Source organism: Onychomys torridus, chromosome 3 (assembly GCF_903995425.1).
Source record: "Onychomys torridus chromosome 3, mOncTor1.1, whole genome shotgun sequence".
In the NCBI taxonomy this organism is placed as follows: domain Eukaryota; kingdom Metazoa; phylum Chordata; class Mammalia; order Rodentia; family Cricetidae; genus Onychomys; species Onychomys torridus.
The window spans coordinates 22487752-22515016 of NC_050445.1; the positions used below are offsets into that span (position 1 = coordinate 22487752).

At 47.4% G+C, this 27265-nt stretch overlaps 1 protein-coding gene across 1 annotated transcript in view; it reads left to right on the forward strand.

Annotated features, from left to right (window-relative positions):
* Positions 1 to 26122, forward strand: part of Gng12 (G protein subunit gamma 12) — a 112282-nt gene extending 86160 nt beyond the window's left edge. Inside the window, exons 4-5 of the mRNA XM_036182421.1 lie at positions 24016 to 24134; positions 25805 to 26122. Coding sequence (XP_036038314.1) covers positions 24042 to 24134; positions 25805 to 25930 — 219 coding nt within the window. The 5' untranslated portion in view covers positions 24016 to 24041 and the 3' untranslated portion in view covers positions 25931 to 26122. The remainder of the gene's footprint in view (positions 1 to 24015; positions 24135 to 25804) is intronic.
* Positions 26123 to 27265: the final 1143 nt, after the last annotated feature.

Consider the following 27265-nt stretch of genomic DNA (forward strand, 5'->3'; position numbering starts at 1 on the left):
CAAAACTTTTGCTTCTTGTGGGCTCTCACCAAAATGCTGCTTCATTAGATCTTGAGAAAATGTTGGAGAGAAAACACCCGCACACTTCCTCTCAAGGAGTCTGGTCCTCTCTCTGCCCCTTCCCCATCTGACTGCTCCAGATAGTGCCTTCAACCTGAGCTCTGATCTAGACAGGAGGTCATTGCCCTTGAGTCCGGATTAGCATTCACTTCTCCTGGGACAGTGTAATTGATTGGTTTTTTTACTCTTTTTTCTTTGGGGGGGGGCACCACCTAGCTCCCAAATAAATCACACAGAGACTTGTTCTTAACTTATGAATGCCCGGCCTCAGCCTGGCTTGTTTCTTGCCAGCTTTTCTTAAGTTATCCCATCTACCTTTTGTCTATGGACTTTTACCTTTCTCTATTTCTGTATATCTTTTTCTTCCTTCTTACTCCATGTCTAGCTGGGTGTCTGGGTGTCTGGCCCATGATGTCCTCCTCTCCTTCTTTTCTCACTCGATCTTCTTCTCCCAGATTTCTCCTCCTATTTATTCTCTCTGCCTTCCAGCCCCACCTATCCTTTCTCCTGCCTAGCTATTGGCCATTTAGCTCTTTGATAGACCAATTAGGTGTTTTAGACAGGCAAAGTGACACAGCTTCACAGAGTTAAGCAAATGCAACAGAAAAGAATGCAACACATCTTTGCATCATTAAAGAAATGTTCCACAGGATACACAGATGTAACGCATCTTCAACTAATATTCTACAACAGGACCGAGGGTGACTATCACAGGTAGTCCACATGATGTTGGTAGCCCAACAAAAGCTACAAACAACACACTGGTGAGAATGGAAACAAAGCTCTCTTTGAGCAATGCCACTGCACTTGAAAACAGCTGGCTTCCGGGCTTCCAGAAGTAGAAACACCCAGAACATTGCTCCCATCCTTCAACAGCTCCTCCAAGGAATGGCCGCTGGCTGAGGAGACTGCTCTCCTTCCTGGCCTGCCTGGGACACCAGTAGAAGTCCTTCCTCAGGCAGATAGCACGTGCTTGGGTCTGCTCGTTTCCTCCCCTGGAGAAGAGAAAGTCGTCAGCCATAGGGATTTCCTAACTTCCAGAATGACCCTCAGTATTGGACGCATTGTCCATCTATGTGTCATTACCCCCCCCCCCCGTTCTTATAGAAACTTTAATGTCTCAAAATTTAAAATAAGATCAGGAAAATAGGCTAGCCACCTGTGTGGCAAGACTGACTGCCCATGGTATGTGTATTATTGCGTGAAAAAGCAAGTTGCAGAACTATATGCGAATAGACTCCGTTTGTTGAAAAACTCATATCCACGTACATGGCCTGTTCATAAAGGTCAGTAGAAGGTGTGTGGGGTGGGAGGAAAGACTACGGCAGTAGCTACCCCTTTGGAATGAGGTTAGAAGGAAGGAATTGTAGCCTTTTGATTTGGTCGCATGAATACAGTTTGGGGTTTGCAGCATATTTCCTATTTGCTGCATTTTAAAAATGAAGAAAAGACAAATACCTGAGCTGGCTTCAAAAACCAGGGCCAAATAGTGGCTAGAAGCTGGCTGCAGCCTGGCTAGCCGGAAGGCTTTGCCTGAAGGCTTTGCCTGAAGGAGTTAAGACAGCATGAGCTCATTCCAGGTGGTTCAGCCCTGCATAGTACACACTGCTGGAGCTCACACACGGCCTCTGGAGTGTGCTGTTCAAGTGTTTCACTTCCCCTTCTCTGTGGTTGCTCTCTCTGAGGTGGGTGGGGGCAGCTGCAGCCTCTGCTCACACCCTTCACACCTCAGCTTCCCATGAACTTCCTGTGTTCATGAAAAAGCGCCATCATCACCCAATCTCAATGAGATGAAGGGGCCGCTCCACACTCCAGGACAGGCGGGAGAGCACTTACCACCTGCGTCACCTCTGTGGAGCCCTAGGTGTGCAGGGTGCAAGCCTCACCCACAGAGTGTGAGGCAGTAGAGAGTAAGCACCTCATTGGGAGTCAGGACTCTGCTCTGAGGGACCTCGGGCAAGTTCTCAGCTCTCCTTTGCCCCTGTTTTCTCCTATGCTGATGTCCACAGTATTACAATTATAGGGTACTAACGAGGTCCATAGTGAGAGCAGGAAAACAGCTTCAGAAGTAGAAGGTGGTACACCATGGAGGGGAACAGCACAGTGAGGAGCGTTCCCAGCAGCGGCCTGGGCCAGGAGGCCACCCCAGCTGTCAGCCTCCCAATGCTCTGCCAGAGCAGCTCTTTCTTGATGTGGATGCAGGGCTCTTTCCTCGTCAGCATCCAAGTCCTTCACGGCACACAAGCAGTCAGTGGTTCATCCGAGGATGGTGGCCGGCCGGGACACATTCCTCACTTCCGCCTTGTGTATACTTGTCCACTTTCTGACTTTGTCAGCTGACTGTCTCCCTTGCAGCAGTTCCTCAGTCTCGGCCATCACAGTGAACACTGGGGCGGAAACAGGATGTGCACGTGAAGCCGGAGTTCACCCAGAGCATGTTTATTGCACACCGTGTGGGGATTCCCCTTTTTCCTTTGGAGCATTCCAACTTTCCTTCTTCTTCCGTTTAGATGTATTTGAAATGGATGCTGCACATTCACTGGTTCCCCGTGTGTGAAATGGCACCCCAGCACCAAAGCCATCTGTCCTTCAAGTGAGAGGACAGTACCAGATCGTAAGCAACAGATAACCACAGGATAGAGCAAAGGATGAAACAGAACCTCACAGGCAGAACAATGTGTTTCAGACCCTCCAGAAAGGAAGTGACCCCCCCCAGTACAGGGGCAGGCACAGACACAGCTCTGATCCTGCAACTCCAAAACTCAAGCTCCCAAGCCTCGCTGCCAACCTTTCCACCCAGCCCACCTCTTTTCCCTCTCTCCCACATAGCTCTATCCTGCATAGCGTGCCCTTTTCTTCACGAGTCCGGGGCTTTCGCTACACTAACCTCTGCCTTCCACATATATTGCCCTTCCCTCCAAGCCCCAAATCCTGCAGCATTGCTGCCTCCTCCATGAAGCCTGCCCAGATTTCCCTCAACTAGGCGCGCGGGGGGGAGGAGAGGGACGGACTTCCCCATGAACTTAACCAGTTTCTCTCTTCTGATGATTTTTTTTAATTAAAATTGATTTATAATTGATTTATAGATAGATCTGTTGTCTGCCTGCTGGATAGAAAGCCCTCTGTGGTCAGAGAGCAGAGGTGGTCTATTTGTAAACCCTAAGTGCCTGTCATGGTATTACAGCATCCCCTCAAGGCGAACTGTGAAAGGGAGAGGGGTTGTTTTTATCTGAAGGATGAGTCGAGACTTGATGGAGAGGTAGTATGACATGACCTAGAAGCAGACATAGATTTCCCACAGAGAGGGAGCCGGAAAGGGAAGTGGTTTCTGAAGAAAACAAAACAAAAAGCAGGAGCAAGTTGTGGAGTTCAACTCGGGGACCGCTCTAGGGAGCAGGAAGTAGAGTAGGTGTTCTGGGCTCTGGGCCCTGTGACAACCCTGAATGCTGGCATGGGGGTGGGGTGCCTGCTGGGGCCTGCTGTGAGCCTCCCCCCAGAAAGGGCCCACGTTTCTCCAGGCATTTGGGTTATTTTTAAGGTTGGGGACCGCCCAAAGAGCAAGAAGCCAGAGGTGGCTGGTGCCAGTTCAGCGCACAGAAGGTGGAGGGGGTATTCAGATGGCAGGCGCTGCCCCTCCCCTGCCCACTGTGTACCACTGCCAGCCGCCCTGACTTCTGACAGCATAGAGCAGTTTGTCCTGTTTCTGTTCTGCATGTGGCTGAGACCACATGGGGTACACTCCATTTTCATCCTTTGTGGCTGGCTTCTCTCATTCATCCTTGTTTATAACCCACCCAGGTCACTACAAGTGTTTAAGCTTCCTCTTTGCCGGAGTCTTGGTGAACATGAAATCCACTGAGTAACTCTCGGTGCTCAGTTGGGCTGTCCCATTTGTAACCAGCTTTGACTAGGGCTTCAGGTCCCCTGGTGCACATTCATTGTGACTATTCCTGTCTGAAATAACAATATGTAAATACTCTGTTTGCAGGGTTGCAGATGGAATTCACATTCTTGCCAACTTGCTGAGTGTCAGGAAGATGGTCCTGACTACGGGGTCTGTGGTGTCTGTGGTGTGGTTCCAGTGTCCCCTCAGGCAGGCCATGGGGAGAGAAGGGAGATCGTGATGCTTCAGGCTCTAACCCCACCCCGTCAGAGCAGCCCCCTCAGGTCTGCTGGGTTGGCAATGCCATTGTCGGCATCTCAGGGTCAGCACAGCTGGCCCGTAGTTCCGAAAACGTGGAGTAGGGCATCAGAGAGCCCAGGAAAGCTGGAGTTGCTGCCATCTCCCCCAATACTTAGTAAGCAAGGCTTGAGTGGACAGTTGCGGGTGGGCACCTGAAGAGGGGAGCACTGCAGGAAAATGGAGCCAGTTCAGGCCAGCTGGTCCTGTGGATGTAAGGAGAACTGCTGAAACGGTAGCTGTAATGAAAGAAAGATCTTCTTGGCTCATTTGAGGAAAGCTCTGGGACTTGCGGGCAGCTGTGAGGCCAAAGACAGGCAGGGCTCCTCAGCATCCCCCAGGAGCATGGCGAGGGGGGGTCGGACCGGAAGGCAGGCAGCACAGGGCGGGTCTTCGAGAACAGCTGTGTTTAGATACCCGCAATGGGGCAGGCTCCGTTTGAAACATGAACACACTGTCTTAGATTGCTGTCTATTGCTGTGATAAAACACTAACAGTGATGAAGTGTAGCATGAATCTTAGAAGGTCTTATTAATAAAAACAAACCTGGAGCCAGGTATTGGGGTGAATGCTGGAAGACCAGAGAAGCAGAACAAGCCACAGCCACCTCACCTCTCTGGTTCCTCAGCCGATCCTGTTTCCTCAGACTGAACTGTGCTGTTCAAAAGCCTAAAAACTTAACCGACTCTAGTTCCTGGCTTTCACACCTTATATATCTTTCTGTTTTCTTCCATCACTTCCTGGGATTAAAGGTGTATGCCATCACTGACTGGCTGTTTCCAGTATGGCTTTGAACTCACAGAGATCCAGATGGATCTCTGCCTCCCAAGTGATAGGATTAAAGGCATGTGTGCCACCATTTTCTGGCCTCTGTGTCTGTCTAGTGGCTGTTCTGTCCTCTGACCCCAGATAAGTTTATTAGGATGCACAATATATTGGGGGACACAATATTATCACCACAATGAAGTAGCAACGAAATCATTCTGTGGTTGGGGTCACCACAACATGAGGAACTGTATTAAAGGGTCACGGCATCAGGAAGGTTGAGAACCGCTGCCTTAGAAAAACACAACAAACAGGTTTGCCCCCAGGCTAAAGATCAGCTACCTTTCTTTTACAGTGTAGGCCCACATGCCTAGGGATGGTGCCAACCCCAGAGGGCTCTGCCCTCCTGCATCAATCGACAGTCAAGAAAGTGCCCCACAGACATGCCCGCAGGCCAAGCTGATACAGGCAGTTCCTGCACTGAGGCTCTCTTCCTGGGTTTGTCAGACTGACAGGCAAGATCATCCATCACAGGTGGAAAGGCCAACACCACAGCCGACTAGGCGGGCTGTTCCCATGCTCACCTCTCCTCTGCCAGTGGGAGTTAGCCAACGCTTGAGCTTTGTCTGGAAACAGGAAATCTGGTGGAAGTGTCTTCTCTCCCTCCTTCTGTGTAACGGATTTCATGTGTGGATGTTGATCCCTCAGAGACAGCTGGAGGTGTGTGGGTTCGTTTTTCACCCCCACTGATGCCATTTTCTCTCCTGGATGCTCACTTGCCTTGGAAGCTGCCCAGTAGGCAATGCTGCCCTGCCTTATCCTCATGCAGCCCAGCCCCCAGCTAGAAGGGCTTCTAGGATTTCAGAAGAAGCTAAGTGATGGCCCCCTGAACCTTCAGCCTTATAGTTCATGGCTCCATCTGCATTAGTGAGCTGATGCAGACCCTACCTTGATCATCGGGACAATACAGACATATTAAAAGCTTGTCCCGTGTCTGGGTAGTTGTAAACAAGAGCAAAGTGCAGGACACCTACCTTGTCCCATGTTAGAGATGAGGACTCCAGGTTAGCCCGGAGGAAGTAACTTATCCAAGGCCACAAGGCAGAACAGTCAGAGGGACCTGCTTGTTACTAAGCAGTCCTGGTATCTTCTAGGCATTCGGCTTTCAAGGAGGAGTGCTCATCAGAACACACCCAGCTTTTCCAGAATGTACCCGGCCCAGGTCCCTACCCCTGCTACTCTGAGTTTACAAGAATAGGGGGAGGTTGGAACTTGAGAGTAACTGTAGCGTTTACTTAAGTGACTCTGAAAGGCAAACCTAGTAAGAATGTCTTCCTGGACACTTGCTTACTGATGTTTTCTTTGGCACATTATGAAGAAGTTAGTTTAGGTCACAGTTCTGAAGTCTGGAAGCCCAGTGTGTTGTGTCTTCTTGTGTGGCGGCATCAGGTGAGAACTTCATGACATGGTATCACAGTAGCAGAGATACATGCAAAGAGACCACAGTGGGAGACAGGAATCCAGGCTTGGATTATAACAACCCGCTTTCAAGGGAAGTAGCCAGGGTTCTGTGAGAACTACATTAATCCTTTCTGAGGGAGGCGTGCCCCCAGTTACTTAGGGGTCTGTCACCCGCTTCTACCTTGTAACGGCGCCACATTGGCACATAGTTCTTGCAGATGATGCTCACAGGGGTCATGCTCAAACAGTATCCAAGGCAAGCAAATGAGTTCATTTAACAGGGAGGGCAGACACTTCCTCTGTTCACTATCCCTGTAAAATTACTGAAAGTGAAAACATGCTAAATATTTAAGAAGGAAGCCCTTGATAAGCTACGAGGAAACAGTCTCTTGAGGAAAAAAAAAAATCTAGATTTTTTAAATCATCTTCAATAAAACCAACTTAGCATAAAACCTGAATTTAGCATAAATTTGTATGCTAAATTCAAGATGTTTACACAAGCCTACAAAAAGAAATTAAAATAAATTCTAGCAATTAATTGACCCTGTCCAGTATAGTATTTAAGAAAGGACTTTGTATTTTAAAATCTCTCGATGACATTCTCTCCAGCTTCCCAGAGTAGAAATACAAGACTAGGAAAGGAAGAAAGGACATGAGGCGAACAGCAGCACCCGCTGACAACTAGACATGTTTCCCAGCATGCATCTGGGAATGGTCTTCGTATATACCTAACTCCCTCCAGCCCAGGAAAAGCATGAGCATGTGAGGGCCGTGAGGGCCAGGTACGCAAATCCAAATCCTGGCCAGACCGTAATGGCTGTCTAGTCCTCCTGCTAAATTCAGCCTTGTGTGTCTGTGTGTGATACACACACGGTATTTATTTGGGCTTACTTGTGCATAAAACAGTCTCTGAAAATTCTTCCAGGACAGGCAGAATCTGCTTCAACCAACAGAAGCTCCTGTTGGGTCACAGCTGAACACAGCTTTCCTAGGGCCTTGCTCATCATCTAATCCCTGGGCTCATGATCGGCAGAAAAGCCTAATTCGCCGGACAGTCACATGAGTAAGAAAGCGGGTCGTGGGCGCTGTAGCCCTTAGGATGGGCTCCCTGCTGCCCCTCCCTCCACCCCTTTAGCAGAGAAGGCATCTAAGTCACTTCTTTATTTCCAGCTTCAGAGGAGAGTTTGCCTGGGTCAGTACTGAATATAAAGGGACAGTGCCTATGTGGATGGAGCCTAGAGGAGAGCTGGTTTTCAGAAGCAAAGACAGCCTGTAGCCAGATCACAGCATCACCTTCCCATCCACCAGGGCAGAAGTCCTGAGTGCACTGTGGGTGCACTGTAGAATTACCACAGAATTTCTCTCCACATACACGGGAAATTATGTAAAAATGCTGTATTTTAATTTTGGAGGTGCTTGTTGTGGTTCCTAACTGGTTTTTGGTTAGAATCATTGCTTAAATAGTTTCTATAGCTGAACTTTTGTCCAGTGGATGATGCATTTGGGGAAACATTCACTGGAGGAGAACTTTGGTTATGTGACACCATCCCAGTTCATTGGAGAAGTCTACTTTTCGTTTGTGTGTCTATTGGGGTCTTGCTCTGTGGTCAGCTCATTAAATTGTGTTGGGTCTTGCTCTGTACACAATTCCAGAATGTTGTTCCTCTTATTTCCTGAGTTATGAAGAAGACCTAGAGAATGATCTATTCTTGCTACCCACGTGTCATAATAAATCAAACCAGCCTGAACTTGCTGTTCGTGTGCTGCTTACAGAAGACCTAGGAACTGTGGGCATATGGCATCATCCCTCCAGGAGACCATGAGATAGATAGAGGATTAGGCTGAATGGAAGACAAGGGAAGCAGATGTCAACATCTGTAGAACTTTGCCTGCTAATGGCATCTCATGCAAATCACTATCTTATGAACGTGATTCTTGCTGCCCTGCCAGGCAATTTCCAGTGCTTCAAATAGGTCAGTCCCGGAAACTCCAGGGCTGACAGTAGCCATGACAGATCTTCTCCAGAGTTTACACAGAAGAACCGTCTACTCCACTTCATTTGAAAATCTTACTTTGTACAATCTTTTTAATTTCAGTGAACCAAATTTACCAGACAATTTGTGTATAGTAACCTACTGAATATTTAGTCTTTTGTCCAGTTGTGCATGCGTCTGTTCATATTCATTTTTGTCTACAGTTGTGTGTGTAGACCAAATGTTGACATCTGGTGTCTTCCTCAGTTGCTCTCCATCGGGTGGGAGTGCGGGGGAGCCAGAGGTCAGTGTCAGATGCCTTCCTCAGCCATCCTCAACATTATTCTTCGAGACAGTTTTTCACTGATTGCTGATTCAAGCAGATTGCCCTGCCAGCAAATGCTCCCTGTCCCCACTTCTCAATACTAGGCGTGCCCAGTCTTTTACAGGGTGCTAAGGATCAAGCTCCAGTCTTTACTTACACAGTGGTGCTTTACTGAGTGAGCTCTCTCTCCCCAGCCTCTCTCCGGGTGTTTTATTAAGTGATGTTTTGTAATAATTGGTCTCAACAGTCTTTTTTTTTAAGTCATTTTTTAAAGTGACTATCTTTTGAGAATAGTCATATCCAGCAGGTTGTAGGTTTAACCTGGAGATCCTGCCTCAACGAATAAGGTGAGAGAGCCATAGAGGGTGACACCTAAAATCAACCTTGGGTCTCGGGGCATATGCACACACATGTGCACACTTATCCCACACATGGAAACATGTACACATACACACCACATATATACTCGTGTGAAAATGAGGAGGAAAGTTCTTAAAAGCCAGGTAGCATGCCTATAATGCCAACACAGGGGAGGATAGAGGCAGGAAGATCAAATTATAGGCCAGCCTTGGTTATTTGAAACTGTGTCTTGAGAAAACAAGGGCCTGGAGAGATGGCTTAGTGCTTAAGAGCACATACTGATCTTGCAGAGGACTCCAGTTCTAAGGGTTCGAATGCCTTGTCCTCCACAGGCACCCGCTTACACCTTGTTTACATAAATTCATGTAGATATACATACACATACACAGATTTTAAAATCTTTTTAAAAATTAATTTTGAAAAACAGAAAAGATGTATTTATCTGGAGATGGACCTGTAACTTTCTATGTAGATCAGGCTGGATTTCTCAAAGAAAACCACCTTCGTGTGCCTCCCAAGAGCTGGGATTGAAGGCATGTGCTACCATGCCTGGTTAACAAAATATATTTTAAGTTAACTTCTCTTTTCTTTCCTTTTTTCTGTACCTGCTTTCAGCCCAAGCTCCCCGACCATTTTGTTTCCAGGCCTTTACCTTCTAGGTGTCTCTTCTACTGCCTCCTCTTCCTGGTTTCCAAGCCCAGTCCTGAGCTCATCCAGTCAGCTCTTACAAAGACCTCTTCTCCCGCCTCCTCTATTCCTGACCTCCCCGGGTTCCTTTCAGAAACACTGTCGCCAGCCATCCCAAACATCTAACAGTTGTCTTACCTTCGCTATCATGCCCCTGTCCCTGTGTGATGCTTCTCTCTCTGGTTTCATGGTGTATGTTACCCATCCTTCCTTCTGGAAACTCCTTGTTCAGAGAGCCCCCACTCAGAAGTCCTATGAGGGAGCCTTGGGCTACATTCCCTACCCTTCCTCCTAGTTTAGTGAATGACAGTTAGGGGGTTTGTTTGTTTTGAGACAGGATCTCTCTCTGTAGCCCAGGGCTGGCCCCAGTCTCCCTGAAGTCTCTGCCCTTTGAATGCTGGGATTAAAGGCATCACCGCTCCACCCTCCCAGCTTCTGGTGTAGCTGGGGCTGGGGTCAGCGTGGCAACTTCTCCATGCACCTTCTTGCTGGTCTTGGCTTTTCCCAAGCAGCTGCCTCAGTTCCCGCACTTCTAAACTGGGAGAAATAGTAACAACTTTATATACCGTCCAAAAGATAAAGTAATTTCTGTTGAGCCCTAGAGAATGATAATTGGCAAGCATAGGTACTGTCAAAGCATATTTCATTATCCAAACCAAAACCTCACAGCTGCAGTGGTGTGTGGACAACACTTAAAATCCCCTAGGATTCCTGTCACTGGCAGGAGGTACATTTTGGAATGTCTCCCTCTTACATGCTTTCTGAGTATGTTTTTAACTACAAATACTTCCATGGCTTTAAACTGCCTTCTAGAAGCATTCCCTTTCTTCCCCGGCTCTTGTGACATCATTGCTCCCTCTCTGCTCCTCTGGAGATGTCCCATGAGGTAAGCACTCCCCTCATCTTGTTTTATAGAGATCTGGGAGTTTGAGGAGATTAAACATCTAAACACCATTCTGCACTGAATGACAGGGCTGAGATTTGAACCCGGTTCTGCCTGACTGCCAGACCTTATCGTACTGGCTGCTGCTAAACCTCCCTTGACTAGAATCTGCCTGAACTTCTCTGCCTCGCTTGTCTCCCTTCTGAGATTGCCTGCTCACTTTTTCATCAGCTCTCTTTGGCCTGTCACTTGTGCCAGGAAACCTTGGCTGGCCTCATTTCACCAAGGAAACCACTCTAGGCTGTTGTCTACTGTTCTTGCCAGTAACCATTTTGAAATTCGTTTCCCTCTGCGTCTCCACCTTTAGTACCAGTCCTTTGAGGACTGAATCAACTGTATGCTCAGCCTGCCTGAGCCCTCACTGGCCCCTTCTTTCTCCAGGGCCCTGACTCCTGCCTTCCGATGTTTCACTGTCCCACTTAGTTCCTCCTCGTGCTCAGGAGGTAGTCCATCCTCATGGGAGCCTGAGCCACCGAGCCAGTAGCCCACACGCATTGTAGACCATGCTCAGTGCCAGCTGCTAATTGCCAGTGTTACTGAACTATACAGTCTTCTCAGGCCCTCCCTCCCAGGCCGATCCTTGTGAACCATCTATCCTGCCCCTTCAAGATGCAGGCATCATTCAAAGTAAGGCAGTAGCTGCATGCCCCTATAATCCAAAATGGATGCAGCAGAGTCTTGTTGCCACATTTTATCTCTTTGGGGTGTTTGCAAGTATTGTTTGGATTTCACTCTCAAGAAGCAAGCTCCTGTCTGTTTGGCAATGATAGAAGGCATGCCCTCAGCTTAGTGTGGAGCAAAGGCTAGGTCTTTGAGGCTAGAATGTTAATCTTGTCTCTTTTGCCCTGCCAGCTGGCCAGGAACTAGGAGAACAGCTAGCTACGCTGTGGACAACATCTAGGATAGGGAGGAGGTCTCCTTCCTTACAAACAGCCTTCAGCTCTGCTAAGCCAGGGAGATAACAGAAGGGCAAAGCACTGAGGTCCCCAGGGAAGGCTCATGGGGCCAACACTCAGCTGCTCACATGGATACGAAGGAAAGTCTCTGGGTTCAGGTATGGAAAGGGTCACAGACGACTTTATCATAGGTAGTTAGTGAAACCCCCAAACTGAGCGACTGGGATATTCTGCCTCTTTCCTCTATCACACTGATCTAAAGTCATGGCTACTTTTCAAGCTATGTGGAGGCTGTGTGCTTAGTTGTGGGATAACATCAGGAATGTGACCACGTTTGTTTAAATAGAACAGCGGGTCATTTATTTCATAGCCAGCTCTTCCTGCTGTTTGATGGCCCTGCTTTGCACCTGTCCACAGCAGTGAGTGCTTCCTAAATTTTAGGGGAGTAAGAATCAGCTGGGGGCTTTTAATATCTTTAGAATCCAAAGTGGTTCTCAACCTTCCTAAGGCTTCAACCCTTTAATACAGTTCTTCATGTTGTGGTGACCCCCCCAACCATAAAATTATTTCATTGCTACTTCATAAATCTAGTTTTGCCACTGTTATTAATTATAATGTAAACATCTGGAATATAGGATATCTGCTATGCAACCCCAAATAGGGTCACACCCCACAGGTTAAGAACTGCTGCTTTAGATTTATTTTTATTTTTAATTATGTGTACATGTATGTGTGTGGGTGTGAGCATGTGTGAGTGCAGGTGCCTGCAAAGTTCAGAAGAGAGTGTCAAAGCCCCTGGAGTTGGCACTGTGGGGTTTGCAAGCCTTTCCCTCCCCTCGCATGCTGGTGATGAAAACTGAACAAGGATTTTCTGCAAGAGAACAGTCTGAGCGCTTAACCACTGAGCTATGTCTCCAGACCCTCACCTGGAGTAGTGGAGGGGGCTTCTAGGACACACATTGACGAAGTCCACCCCAGATCTGATTCAGTAGGTCTGGGTTGGAATCACCATTCCTAAGGAATGCTCAGATAATTCTGAGGTTGCTACTGCAAGTGTGGAGACCACAGGCGCTGTACTAGAGAACACCTTCACTGGAGTCCGTTACTCTTTGTGGCTTCTTCCTCTCACAAATGTGTAAGACCACCACGGGGAACAGGGAAAACTGCTGTATGCCATTTGGAAGTCCCGACATTACTACAGTAGTGTGTGTGTCTACACCCGAAGGCGGGGGTGTGCCTGTGTATGTATCCTGGTTTGTATGTGAATAGAAGCCAGAGCATGACATCACTACCACTCTTTGCCTTAATGCCTTGAGACAGAGTCTCTCAGTGAACCAGAAGGTCATCCGTTCAGCTAGACTGGCTGACCAAAGAACTCTTAGGATCCGTCTGATGAGGGGTTAAAGGTAAACACAGTCAATACCCAGATTTTTTTTTTTTAAACCTGAGTGGGGATTTGAATTAAGGTCCTTGTCTTAGTTATGTTTTTATTACTATGACAAAACACCATGGCCCAGGAAGCTTATTTTAAAAAAGTGTTGGCTGGGCAGTGATGGTGCATGCCTTTAATCCCAGCACTCGGATCTCTGTGAGTTCAAGGCCAGTCTGGTCTACAGAGTGAGTTCCGGGACAGACTCCAAAGGTACACAGAGAAACCGTGTCACGGAAAAAAAAACAAAAAGTGTTTAACTTGAGCTTATCGTTTCAGAGAATGAGAGTGGAGCTCATGATGGTAGGACACAGTCATGGTGCAGGAGCAGCTGAGAACTTGCGTCTGGATCCTTAACTGGAGATGGTGGGGTGCTTGAAACCCCAAAGCCAGCCCCCAGCCTCAAAGCCCACCCCCTCTTTTTCCAACAAAGGCCAGGCCTCCTAACCTTTCCCAAAGCTATTCCACCTAGAATGGAGTGGTCAAGCAAAGGAGCCTATGGAAGCCGTACCCACTCAAACCACCACACTCCTTGCGCGAGCGAGCGCTTTTAGCCCTGAACGATCTCCTCAGGCCCAAGATAGCTGTGTTTTATTGTAGACCCTGTGGGGCTCTCATTAGTGCTTCTGTGTGTTAATACTCCTAACAAGAAACACTCATTAATGAAATGACGGTCATTTCTTTTTTAGGGGTGTTGTAGGGAGCAAATAAAAATGTGGGATAAAGCCCTCAACACGGTGCCTAGCCCAGAAAAGCCACCTCTGTGTTCCACACAGCTTTAGAGCTTGGCCTGCCTAAGTGACAGGGAAGGAAGAAAAGACAGAAAGACAGCACAGAAAAGCTGGGATCTGGTGAGCTGCACTTGCTCCAGTGCAGGACACCACCTGCACAGGCCTGAACCTTATTTTATACATCTGAGTCTAGGAGGTGAGCTTGTCGTATCCAGCTGAACAAGGAGGTAGGTTTAGCTAATCTAGGTAAGAGGTCTCTGTAGAGACAGGCTGCAATCATCCTGGAGGAGGAAGCTGTGCTTGATAGTTTCTGCATACACTGGTCAATCATTAGTAGACACTACGGCATGGACCAGAGGAAGGCTTTGCCATTCTCACGGATCTGAGGCATTGTGGTCCTTGACATGGCTCTGCTCATGTCAACACACATTGAGTCAAGCCTTCCTCTGCTCTCCACATTACTGTTTTCAACATGACATAGTTGTAAAATTCTTTCATTCATGTAGACGAAATTCTAAACAGTCTTAGTAAATAAGAAACACAGAGCCGAATACAGAGGTAAATAGCCAAAGAGATCAGAGAGTCACGACTACCTCATCTTATCACCTCACCACCTCCGCTTCCCCCAGAGAGAGAGAGAGACCTTCTTCCTGTGTGACTTGTGTTTTATTGCTTTCCTGTTCTGCCTTCTCATTGGCTTTAAACCCAACCACATGGACTTCCTCATTACTGCCTGTCTATACAGACTTCCAGGTCTACACATTCATTCATTCACTCATGGATAAACATGTGAGACATTTAGCTATCCTAAACCAATCATGAAAATATGAACAAATCTTTTCTGAGCCACTCTTGCTGTATAGGTAGCAGGTAAAACTTGTTCATAGCATTGTTCCCAGTGTTGACTATAAACATTTGTCTGAACAGATGGATGGAGTATGGCCCATCATAAAAGGTTGGGGGCTAAGTGCTACACTGCTGTAGGTGACAGGGCACCTTCTCATGTCCCTACCCAAACAGCTGAAAACTTGTTTGGATACCTCACATGGGTACACATAGCATGGCCCTTGGAACCAGAGTGCCATCTCATACTGGAGGTAAAAGTTCAGAGTCAACATTTTTGACCTAATCAAATATAGGGAAAGACCAGGAATTCCACCCAGGCTTCTAAAATTTGTGCAAGGACACATACCAGTAGTTATTCATTGGCTCAAAATAGGCAGTTTTGCTGGATACTTATGGGAAAGACCAGCAAGGTATACCCTGTTTCTAATACAGCAACTATCAGACATTAAAACAACCCCCGGTGATGATTTCACACTAGCTAATGCAGTTGCTGAGCTGTGTGTCTTAAACTAACACAGGTATTTATGGAGGTCTCTTTCTCTGCATTAGTCACTGAATGGGCAGGTAGAACAAGGCGATCAGGACATAGATTTGATGTTGAACAAATATGGACTAAAATCTACAACTTTGTGGTCTTGGGAATTCTGTAACTTTCTTGAGCTTTAGTTGCTATGGGTATGATAAATTGGGGCTCTAAGGATACTAAATAAAAACCTGTAGTTGCACAGAGCACTGAGCACCTGTTACAGTCACTGGTACATGGTGATGAAGACACATGGTCGCTACATTACAGTGCTTATATGAAACCAGTTACGTAACAATATGCATTGAATAGCAAATTGTTATTCATGCACAGCTTGCCCTGCCTACCCTTTCCATGCACAGGTCAGGCCCTTGAGGAATCCTTGAGCCCCTGAGCTATATGCATATGTAGCAGGAATTAATTAATAAAAGGGATTAGTTGCTGCAAGTAAAAGTAGTTAAGGAAGCTTGCTTTGAAGTGGGTAGCAATGTAAACAGGAACCTAAAGCAAGAAAAAATTTAGATAGAGCCAAGAAGCTGGCAGAGAACTTGAATGGAGGCTCAGGACTTGAGATCGCAATGTGCAAAGTCCAGGACTTGAACATTGTACACTGACACTACTTCTGGGTAGCAATGAAAATTCCAGGCCTGAATCCTAGAATCAGCTTGTCTGGTCTCAAATCTTATCCTAGCAGCTTTTTAGCTGTTTCTTGACACGTGCCTAATGTCATGTATGAAACTAGAAATAAAATGGAACCTCCCTGGGGTTATTGTGAGGACTTAGGACAGTGCACTGAGAGGCGTGGTGCATGCTGTATAGAAACAAGATTCTTTGTGATTAGGAGTTTTATTACGGATGCAGAATTGTGAGAAGGTCTTGAGTGAACCCCCTGGATCTTGCTTAAGTCAGCTTTTCAGAGATAGAAGCTGGAACTGGACTGGACTGGTCAGGACAGATGAGACTGGAAGGTGTTGTAACTATTGAGTACTCAAATGCTGCTGATGTAATTAAGACACAGTGGGTTTCAGTGATTCAGCACCCCAAAATGTAAACCATCTCAATAATTTTAGATGAACTTTGAAGTAAACCATCTTGGAGTAGCAAGTGACAAGCTGGGATTTTCATTTATCCAACAGTAAAAGCCCTTGATGGTTCTGCTAGACCAGCCCCTCAAGACAGCCCTGAGGGGGACCTGCATTGAAGACAGAGGGAGCACTATGGGAAGAATGCCACTGTGTGTGGCAGGCACAGACTGTCTAGCACTGTGGCACTCTCCAGAAGGAAGTGTCTGTCGTGGAAACAGACTTTATAGCAGAGAAGAATGTCAACCAATAGAACAGTCTCATACTGAAGGAAGTCAACCCTGTAGGCTACTGTCATCAAATAGAGAACCAGCCAAGGCTTAGTCAGAGCTTTGAAAAGTCACGCATAGACAGAAAGCAGCATTCTTCTGAATTGACCCATTTTAATTCCAGGCGGAAGTAAAGATGGGCAGGAGCCAGAGGCAGAGTCTGGCCATCACTACTGGTATTTCAGGAAAGTCTTCCAAGGAAGCTTTCACATTGTTTGTCTGGGCCCTGCTGCAGATCTCCTGAAGCAGGTTTCTGAAGCAAGTGCCCCAGGTGTTCTTAGATACTCCGTGAAGCCAGGGCCTCACTGCCTGGGCCAGCAGCTCCTGCCCACTGGATTTATTATGGAGATTGGCTTATTCTCCTGGCTCCTTCCCAGCACCTCAGCCCACACAGGATGTTGCAATCATCCATGTCTTTAGCAGTAGTCTCACCTAGGATCTGGGGCAGTGGCCCTAGTCTCCTTACAAATTCACTCCATGCCACACTTCTGCTCACACTGCTGTGGGGACCAACTGTTCAAATGACCCACTGAATGGAGTCCAGTGCCTTCTTTGTGCAGTGAGGCTAGCTGACACATGCCGCTCCCCTCTGGCGGCTGCATCCTGAACTCTTGCTTAATTCAGGACAAGCCTCACAGAATGATGTGTATAACAACATCTTGAGAGTCACAGAGCCTGACCTGCTTGTCCGCCATGTGTGACCTTAGACAAAGGTCAGCCAAAGAAAGGTGGGAGAGGAGAGCCTCACAGGCCATCTCGCAAGAGATGTTCTCCTTTCTGACTGGCTGATTCTGAACTGTGTAAATGTCTCTTAGAGACCTCTAGATGATCTTCTAGATCGATACAAAATACCTTCTTCATGCAAATGTGTGTTCCTACTCTCCTGCGCAGACGTCTCTTATTGCTTCTTCTCCTTTTTCTCCATCCAAACCATCAGTGTGATTGTTTGCAGGAGCTAGGTGGCATGTGCAGCCTGGCCACAGGCTTGACTGACCTCACACTCATAACCTCAGCTGGGAAAAAGAGAAGGCGAGTACGAAGACTCCGTCCTTCCTCCTCTGAAGTCTGGGAGTCTGGGGTGGTCAGCAGTGATAGCAGGGCAGTAATAGAAGTCCTAGCTAATCTGCAGGCTATTAACAGCAGGTTAATAACTCTGTGTGACTCAGGCTTCAGTTACGACCAACAGAAAGCACTCTGTAGTTTTCACAGAATTGGCCCGTGTAATCATTGAAAGGCAGAGCAGGTTTTCACAAGAGTCCCTAGGAAGGACTTCAAACCACCACAAAACTGAACTCAGGCTTGAGTGCTAGGTGCAGAACCAGAGAGCTGCCAGGCCCTGTGGCCTCTCTGTAACCGATTGCTGACTAGACTCCAGAACAGCCCACCACCCACGTCCTCAAACAGCAGCCCCCACCCTTCTTGTCTGCAAAATTCCTGTCACTCTCACCTGCAGGTCATTTCTGAATGCCTTGACCACTGTGCTGGTGGCAGGAGAACCTAGGTGTGGCCATTTTCTATGAAGACTCTCCAGTTACCACAGGCCACGGGCTTAAGCAACAAGTTTGTTTTGTATTGTTTCTAGAGATTAGAAATCCGAGATCCAAATGTTGGACTACTTGTCTCCCCTTTGTGAACCTCTAGGCCCAAATTTCCCCTTCTTATAAACACAGTGTCTTATGGGCTATGGGCCTGCTCTCACGATATCATTTTAGCTTAGTTGCCTCTTAGAAGACCCTGTCTTCAGACACAGTCAGACTCTGAAGTGCTGGGTTAGACTTTCAGCATAGGAATTTGGCGTGGGGAACACTTCATTCCTGTTAAGTCTTCCCATTAACATTGGAACATACCATTTCTTTCTTTCTAGCCCTGCAGTTCAGCTAGGTATGCCAGGAAGAGGGCAAAACTCTGCCAAGCACCAGGAAGTAGAGTAGGAACTACAGAGAGTGTGTAGCACACCACACAGTACCTGATAAGAGGATACAGGTACTAACACTCTGAAAATCATCCTTTATATTTATATCAATCTACATACTTTTTCCTAGTGGTAGGGATTGAATCCAAGGCCTCTCTTAGGCTAAGCAACCATCCTAGCACTGGACCATACCTATACTTATACTAATTTTATCTGTTCTTTTTAACAATCCTTTGAAATAGTAAAGTAGTATTGTCCCATTTTTACCCTGAGAAAATCAAGACTGTAGCTGTCAAGTCTTACACAACACCTTTGCTGGGAAGAGCAAGAGACCTTGCTAACCCTGGAACAACATGTCCAGGGCATGCAGAGCAGCATTAGAACTAGCAGCTGCCCATCAGATCCAGCTAAGGAGTTTCCATTTTTCTAGACATCCTCTGTCTGTCTGTCTGTCTTGTCTGTCTATCTATCTCTCTATCGTCTGTCTGAGACAGAGTCTCACTGTGTAGCCGTGGCTAGCCTTGAACTTTTAGATGTCTGTCTGCCTCTGCCTCCTGAGAGCTAGGAGTGCCTAGCTGAAATCTCTCTTTTCCAAAGGGTGACACTCAGTTTAAAGTCAGAGCACATACTGTGCAGTGATGTGGAGCCAGCCCAGTCACACCGTCTGAGAGTGGCATAGCCTTTAGGTGCTGATGTGAGTGCTAAGTGCTCATGAAGATGAAGGCCTGTAAGAGCCTGCTCTGCCCGTCCTCCCTCTTAGGCTGTGTTAGAAAGCTGTTGCTACCTCATCACAGAGCTTTGTAATTCTCCAGCAATGCACCAATCTTGGGTCACTCCAAGAATGTCAGCCCCAAGCCGAGCATTTCATAGTATCCAGGTATCTGGTGCGTTGAGAATAGTGTGTGTCTGTGTCCCATCTCCCACAGCCCTAAGAGGCAGGTCTTCTTGTCCCTCCTGTATAGACAACATGGAGGGAGCTGGAGTAAATGGAAGGCTGCTCTTTTGTTGCAGCCACAGAGGGTGTTTGCTCTTGGAAGTTGTTTCGCCCCAGTGATTAGCTCTGGGCCAGGCCACTATGACTTGTCATTCAGACTACAAGGCTCCTCTGTTCCTTCTGCTGAGTGTATGCTCAGTGACACTTTTTATGCCCACTCTCCTCTCTGGCTCAGGTCCTCTTGACACAGATTTAAATGTCTGTTTTCCTAATAGAACATCTTGTTCCTAGGATTTCTAAGAACCTGAGAATTTAGGCAAACCATAGTATCAAATCCAGTGCAAACCATTTGATTAGCCAAGCACTCCATGTTTATTCCATTAGTGTTGCTCCTGCATGAAGCAGAAAAGAAGCAATAGCCAGGTTACATCAGATGGACACTGGCTCAAGTTCCTGAGTTTTACCTCTACTGGTCAAAACGGAGTACTCGGATTCCATGCCCCCCCACACACACGCCCCAGTACTGACTTTAGCCTGTGAGCTACAGAGACTGTTCTTTGACAACTCCCGGATGCAAGAGTGAAATCTACTCTGGCCGTGGGCAAGATAAGTCTTGTGCCCAGCGACTGAGTCATAAACACCAGGCAGCCAGCGAGCCCCCACTCCTGTTACAGAGTGTCAAAGGTGCTCCCAGGGAAGAGCCATGTTGTGGGACGTCCTGCAATGCCTCTAGTGTGCATGAGTCATCTTCATTGGAATAGCGCACTTTCTGTGGGGCAGGTGGGAAGGGCGACTTCTGGAGAGAGAGGTCTCACCTGCTGCACAATGCAGACTGGGTTACCTGGAAGCCAGCCTTCCTAGATCCAGTTGCCTCACCTTTAAAACAACAGTCATGGCCCGCTGTGGGGTTGTAACAAGGCTTCCTGAAATGCTGTATGATAGCAGCAAGCGAGCTCCCTGTTTCCATGAGGATGCCAGGTGGTGTTTGCCCTAGAGTCTGTGCTTGGATAAAGCAAGCTGGTGCAGAGACAGACAACCTGGCTCTCCTGCCCAGAATAGAAGAATGGAGACGTTCGTGATTGTTTTCCCAATCTCTCTGTCCTCTGGCCCAGGACATTACCTGAAGTTTTACCAAGTATCTGCAGCGACGAAGGTCATCTCTAGCCAGTCCCAGACCCAGAAAGGCCTCTCCTTCCAAGCTCTGAAGAGCCGCAGCCTCTGTCTAGATCTGAGCCAGCTTAGTAGATGAATTCTTTGTCTCTGGAAGAGGCTCCTCAACTTAAAATTAGAAAATTTTGATCTGATTTCTCTTTAAGAACAAATCTATAATCAGAGATTCCTTTCCTTCCCAGTGGCCCAGTGGCTGTTTCCTAGGGCTGCCCACAAGTAAGTACCCCATTGAGTTGACTTCCCAAAGCTATCACTACAGAGATACAGTAGAAGCTCTTTGTATTTAAGAATGAAGCTAAAATGCTAACTAGTTTTCTAGGTAGGATTATCCCTGGACCAGCACAGAGGAAGGAAGTGTCGGAAAAATTGCATTTGCACTGGAGACTGAGTAGGGTGGCAAGCGGTGTGGCAGGGATGGGCTGCCCTAAGACAGAAAGGGAAAGCAAGCATTTACTTACTCCCTCAGCGCTGCCTCTGTGAGGGTGGGCTTGTGTCTTTCTGTCTTTCAGTCTCAGCACACCCCGCCCAGTACTGGTAGTGCTTACCTGAAAACATGTTGCTCTCTGTGGTGTCTCAAGCCTGTCATTTTCCAGCGCTTGGGAGGGAGGCATGAGGATTGCCCCAAGTTCAAAGCCAGCCTGAGACAGTATGCTCCTACCTGTGTGGCCATCTGCAAATAATCCACAGTCGTCGGGCTCTACTTACAAAAGCCTGGGAAGGCCCCTCTCTCGGTGGTTAGAAAAAAATACCTACCTTTTGAGACCCTGCCTCAGAAAAGGGGATGGGGAAGTTACTAGGCCCAACATGGTAGCTTTTGCCTCTAGTTCCTGCTATTTGGGAGGCTTCGGCAGGAGGGTTGCTTGCACCTAGGACACTGGAGCCAGCCTGGGCAACAGAGTGAAGACACCCTCACCCCACCTCCACCCCTCACACCCCATTTCTAAGAAGGAAAGAAGTGGGTGTGGAAGGAAGAGTGGGAAGGAAAAATAAAAGCCTGAAAGTATTGTGTGGACCTCTTAGAGCCTGGGAACTAACTGGTAAGATCCCCCTTTGGAAGGGGGCTGCGAATGTGATCAGGTCCAGTGAAGGAGCAATAGAGAGGCCTGAGCCAGCAAGAATGAATTGTGGGTTGCTGTTTTTACCCTTCTTCATCTTCTTTTGTTTTGGCTTATAAGCTAGCTGCTTTAAATATTAGCTATAACACAGTGGGGAAGGGGAGATGTCCTCCGTGTATCTCCGTCTAGGTATCTTCACTGGGTGGGACCATTCCAGGCTTTTATAAATAGAGCTTGACTGTGGATTATTTGCTGATGGCCACACAGGTGGGAACAATGAGTGATGCTGTCCCTATGTGACCTCCTCTTCGGTTACAAGAAAATTTTCCCTGGCTCTGGAAACAGCACCCTGAAGGTTGAGAAAAAGAGAATGCTTGGCATTATTTTCATGCAAAGGGAACATAGCAAAACCCTGAGGGTGCAGCCTACAAACCACAGGCCGCTCAGAAAAGGAGCCATGGTCACATTCAACCAGCCAGCAGCTGGAAGGAGATTCCCTTCTGCTAGGCTGCAGGGACAGACTTTGTCACCAGCTTGTATGCATCAGGGCCCTGCACAGAGCAAGGTAAGGTTGCCCATGCCTCAGTGGCACTTCAGACACCTGGTTCACAGACTCTGGCCAGGTCTGTGTGTTGAATCAAGGTCACTTAAGGCCTGAGACAAGGCAAAGCCACCCTGTCCTGTCATACACTTCCTCCTCCTGTTTCCTGTACCTCTGTCCTGCTTCCCTATTCCTCCAGTGTTCTATTGGTCATCACCACTGCTTTGTTTCTGCTCTGGTACTAATGGGGCAGAACTGCCTAAGGACCTGTTCTAAAGGGCCCTGCCTAGACCACATCAGTCACAACCCTGAGATCCACCAGGAGAAGGGGGGTGGGCAGCACCAGGTGCATAAGCAGGGGGTTCCAGATTAGCAGCTGCATTGTTCTGGGCCCCACACTAGATACGAATTTGTGATTTGAATTTGCCCTACACTGCAAAGAAGAAGAAAAAAGTTTGTGAGGTGGATGGTGGTGTCCTTCTGTGACAAACAAGAAGATGGGCACACAAAGGTGAGACAGCCTACCTGGTCCCCACCTCCTCTAGAGTAGCAGTGGACCAGCCAAGCTTGGCACCAGGAAGGCTCACTCTGAAGTCCTGCGCTCAGATTGACGGGCAGTGTTTTAGTTCAGGTTTTGTTTTTTTGAGGTAGTGTTTTTTGTTTTTGTACAAATGTGTCAAAATGGACACCAGAAGGTTCAACCCTCTCTGCTCATTGACTCGGGCCATGGAGACATCTGTGTCTGGGGGCATTCATGCGATCCATCACTGGTGTTCTATACCTTGTCCCGTCTAAGCTTTGTGCAGTAGCAAGGCCTCCCAAAGAGTGAGTCAGCCTGGGTTTGCTGCTGGCGCCATGGTGCCCTAGACTGCTGAGTCCTCACATAGTGCCAGGGAGACACACCTACTGCCCACCTGCTCCCATGAGTCACGAAGCTGCCGCCCTCCTGCCAGCTCTGCCTTTTTCTCCAGTTACCACCACTCTCGGTGTGAACATCACCATATATGGCAGGGGCACCAGGCAGCACTTGCCCCGGGCCTGGCTTCCTCTTGAAATGGTGCCATTGCCTGAGCAGACAGGTCAAAGGACAAGGACCAGGCTCTTTCCACTGCTTTGCATCAGGTGCTTGTGAAGACAAGGCAAGAGGGCAGCTTAGACTGCAAGGGCGCAAGCCAGAGTGGAGGATCAAGCCTCCAATATGGAAGGGCGGGTCACAGGCTGGGCAAGTGTCCTGGCCACCAGCACAAGGCAAGACAGAATGATAACACTTTACTATTTCAGACTATTGTAAGTTTGCCATTTACTGTAGCTCTCTCATGGAGAGTCCTTCAGCTGGAGATCCCCTCCCCTCTTTTTTAATACAGACTGGTTTATCTCCCAACAGTCTTACACTTACTGCACATCTGATGACCCATGACATTGCCCTGTGGGCAAATTTCTTTAGAGGAGAGCTTCTCGCCATCTCCTGTGGCTTGAATTTTTCATCAGGCTAATAGAAATAGTGACATCTTCCATTATGGGGGTTGTGGTGATAATGACATGCTGTGCTGACGGTTGTTTGCTTTTGCTGTGGGTCCTATAACTACTCAAAGTGGCTTTGTTTTTCATAGGAAGTTCTTTAAAGGACAATTTTCTGTACTATGTTGGGGCACACAGATTAAACTGATTGGTGCTAGATTTCTGCAGAAAGGTTTTCTAGATACTCAAATAAATGGCCTGCTGGCACATCTGGATCATCACCAGAATGGCTGTGGGGCATTTCTGGCTGGGATGGCTGGGAAGATGCAGTCTTCCCCCTTCAAGTAACACATCTTAATAAATGTTTAAATAACCTAAAAGAAGTGCCAATCACCTTCTTTAAAATTCTCTTCAGATTTCAGGGAAGACTAACCGTCCAAGATGTCCAGCAAGACAGCAAGCAGCAACAACATAGCCCAGGCTAGGAGAACTGTGCAGCAGCTGAGATTGGAAGCCTCCATTGAAAGAATAAAGGTAAGTGTGAGCAGACTGGCGGTGCGTTCTGCATAATCCCCACCCCTCCTGAGCAGAAGCATAAGTCAGAAAAGGTACAGCCCTGGCAGCATGCTTCTAGGCTTTTCCTGGAGCAGGCTGAGTAAGAGTAATCTGGTTTTCATTTCCTATCTAGCACAGCTGTTATTCTAAAACAGCTGAGGGGCCAGATATCTCAGCTGGCCTCTCTGTCAAGCCCTAGGCGAGATTTCCTGGGAGTCTGCTGTTCCTGAATGACTGTGATCCAGCCTTGTCATGACTGCCTTCTGAGTGGGGACAGGATTCCCAGTGGAGTTGATAAACATCCTTGACATCCTCCTGGAACTTATCAAGTATTATAGAGTTATCAAAGTGTTACAAGTCAACTATCAGTCTAAATCTCCCTTTAGGAAAATGCTGTCTTTCCGTGTGACCACCCTGTGGCCCCAGGTTTAGGAGAGGCTCTAGGCCAGGTACATTTTCTTAGGTACCTGGACCTTGAAGTGTCCCCCACAATCATGAGAGGACTGGCCAGTAAGGGCCCTGAAATGTTGTGACTATAACGCTGTCTCCTGAAACGGAAGCAGTCACCTGTCTGAAAAGCGTGAGGTTCTTGTAGTGGCCCTCAGAGCTCTGGTCTCATCACTCCTGAAACCCACCTCCAGATTCCTTCATGGTGTCTTCTCCATACCACATGAGAGAAACAGGCAGAGTTCCTGCCTGTGCCACACCAGAGTAAAGCCTGGTGCCTTCCTATACTGGGGTTGTGCCTTTCACTTCTCACACTAGGTCACTAAGTACCTCTCCAAGCTTAGTCAGGGGTGGGCTCCAAACTTCAGCTCTTAGACTCTCTTCTGTGTTCCAGTCTCCTTTCTCTTGGATAGAAACTGAAGCATAACTTCCCTTTGATTCACACACCTTTCTTTCTTTGCCCCTAACTTTTATTTTTAAACATTTCATACTACAGAATGGCAAATATCCAAATACTCATTTTTTCATTACTAATTTTTTTGGGGTGTGTGTGTGTGTGTGTGTGTGTGTGTGTGTGTGTGTGTGAGAGAGAGAGAGAGAGAGAGAGAGAGAGAATGTGTCAGTACCAGAGCACACGTGTAGACTTTAGAATACAGTTTTAGGAGACCATTCTCTCCTAGTGTGGGGGTCCTCAGGTCATAAGGCTTAGCAGCAGGAGCCTCTCCCACTCTGTCGTCCGTCCGTTCTCTCCACTAAGATTTCACAGCCGTTTGTTTACACTTGTTACTACTGAGCACTGTGAAATGTGACTTGCTTTTATTTTTCTCTCCATGTCTCTCTTTTGTTCCACATTTATACAAAAAACACTAGGACTTTTTCTTTAAGCTTCTTGAAAAACCATTGCCCTTCAGGGTTCTATAACAACAGTATTTAACTGTGTTTTATGGCAGATCCAGGCAACTCATTTCACAGTGTTACCATCACTTAGAATTGAGAGTGATTGTTACTCATTTCTAGTTAAATGTTTTTGTACCTTGCTGCTGAGGAGACCTCAGACGATCATTTGGTTGAGGCAGGTCTTACCTGCCAGCGCCATTATCCTTGTACTTGACAAGCAGTCTGAAGGCCATGCTGTGACACTGATTATTGGGTGAGGATCCTGGTCAGTGAAGTCTTCTCTTTTTTATTTGTGTCCACCATAGGTCTCAAAAGCATCTGCAGACCTGATGTCATACTGTGAGGAGCATGCCCGGAGCGACCCTCTGCTGATGGGCATACCGACCTCAGAAAACCCATTCAAGGATAAGAAGACCTGTATCATCTTATAGTAGACCGGGAAGCAACCCCTCGCCTCTTAAAGCAAACCACAGCAGCAACCTGAAGAGATGCCTTCAGCTTACCCAGTAACCACAGCTAGTAACTAAAACACTCTTCTCTTGGAATAACAGACCCCGAAGTCTCTCTCTTCCAAGTTGTCCTTTCTTCGCCCTTTACTGATTTAATACAGAATAACAATCTTACTTTCTGTTTGGTATCTGTGGTATCATGTTGGGTTACTGTATAAGGAACGTGGCAGGGGAGTTGGGGAAGTCTTTACAATATACAGTCGATTAAGATATGTTAAGACCTAAATTGTCTAAGCACCGGTAAATTAAAATGTCAAGAATCACTTCAGTCCGAAACCTTTATAGTATGTTCTTAATAAGGCTTTTGCCAACCTGTCTCCCACACAGGGGGCCTGGGAAGGCAGATGTCTACAGCCATGTCTTTTTGCACTATCGACACTAATCACACTGAAACTTCCTGCTGTAAGATCAACCCCTCAGAGTTACACCTTTATTCTTGAACTCTGTAGAGGTAAAATAACAGGTTCCTTCCATATAATTTTTTTGTACAAAAAAGGTAATGAAAGAATGTCGTGAAGCTCGTCTTCATCATAATGAGCTGATGCTGTTGTCTCTCCTCTGTGGGAATCGTGCTGGCCCCTAAGTCTGCAATAAACTGTGCCAGTTAAAACACTAGGACTAAACTGAAAGCCCTTTGATGAGGTATTAGTTCATATCAGTCATTTGGGTTTCCGTGATTCTGAGGTTAAAAAAGGGCAAGAGACCCTGGACAGCTTCACTCCAGGGCCCATGATCTCTGCTGGATTAGGGTGGCCACCTCACAAACTCCCACCCTCATGGCTAGAATGCAAGAATGCACTGTGAATCTCAAGTTGAGGGGAGCAAGACTGAAAACAGCTGCTCTCCAGGGCCCAGCTTTGCAGGCAACCCTCTCCCTTCTTCCTCGCCAGCACGATGCCTGACCCTGGCTGCTAGAGCAGCTGTTTTCAGGGGGGACATTCTCGACTACCCTGATCCAACTGGGTGGAACACAGCAGGGGAAAAGCATTCGAGCAATATACAAAGACACTTGAGCTCTTTGCAGATGCCTACTTACAGTTTCATCAGTACCGGGTCTACGAACCCCCGGGGGGAAGGGACCCTTCCACAGGGAGGCTTGCACTCTGTAGACCAGTCCACCACATCCAGCACTTGGGTATTGAGGTCGTCAGTTTTACTCTGATCATGAAAATAGCCCACATACCCTCAGAGTGTCTAGTGAGGACCCCAGAGGCACATAACCTACCATGATCAAGGACATATCTTGACTTTGTCACA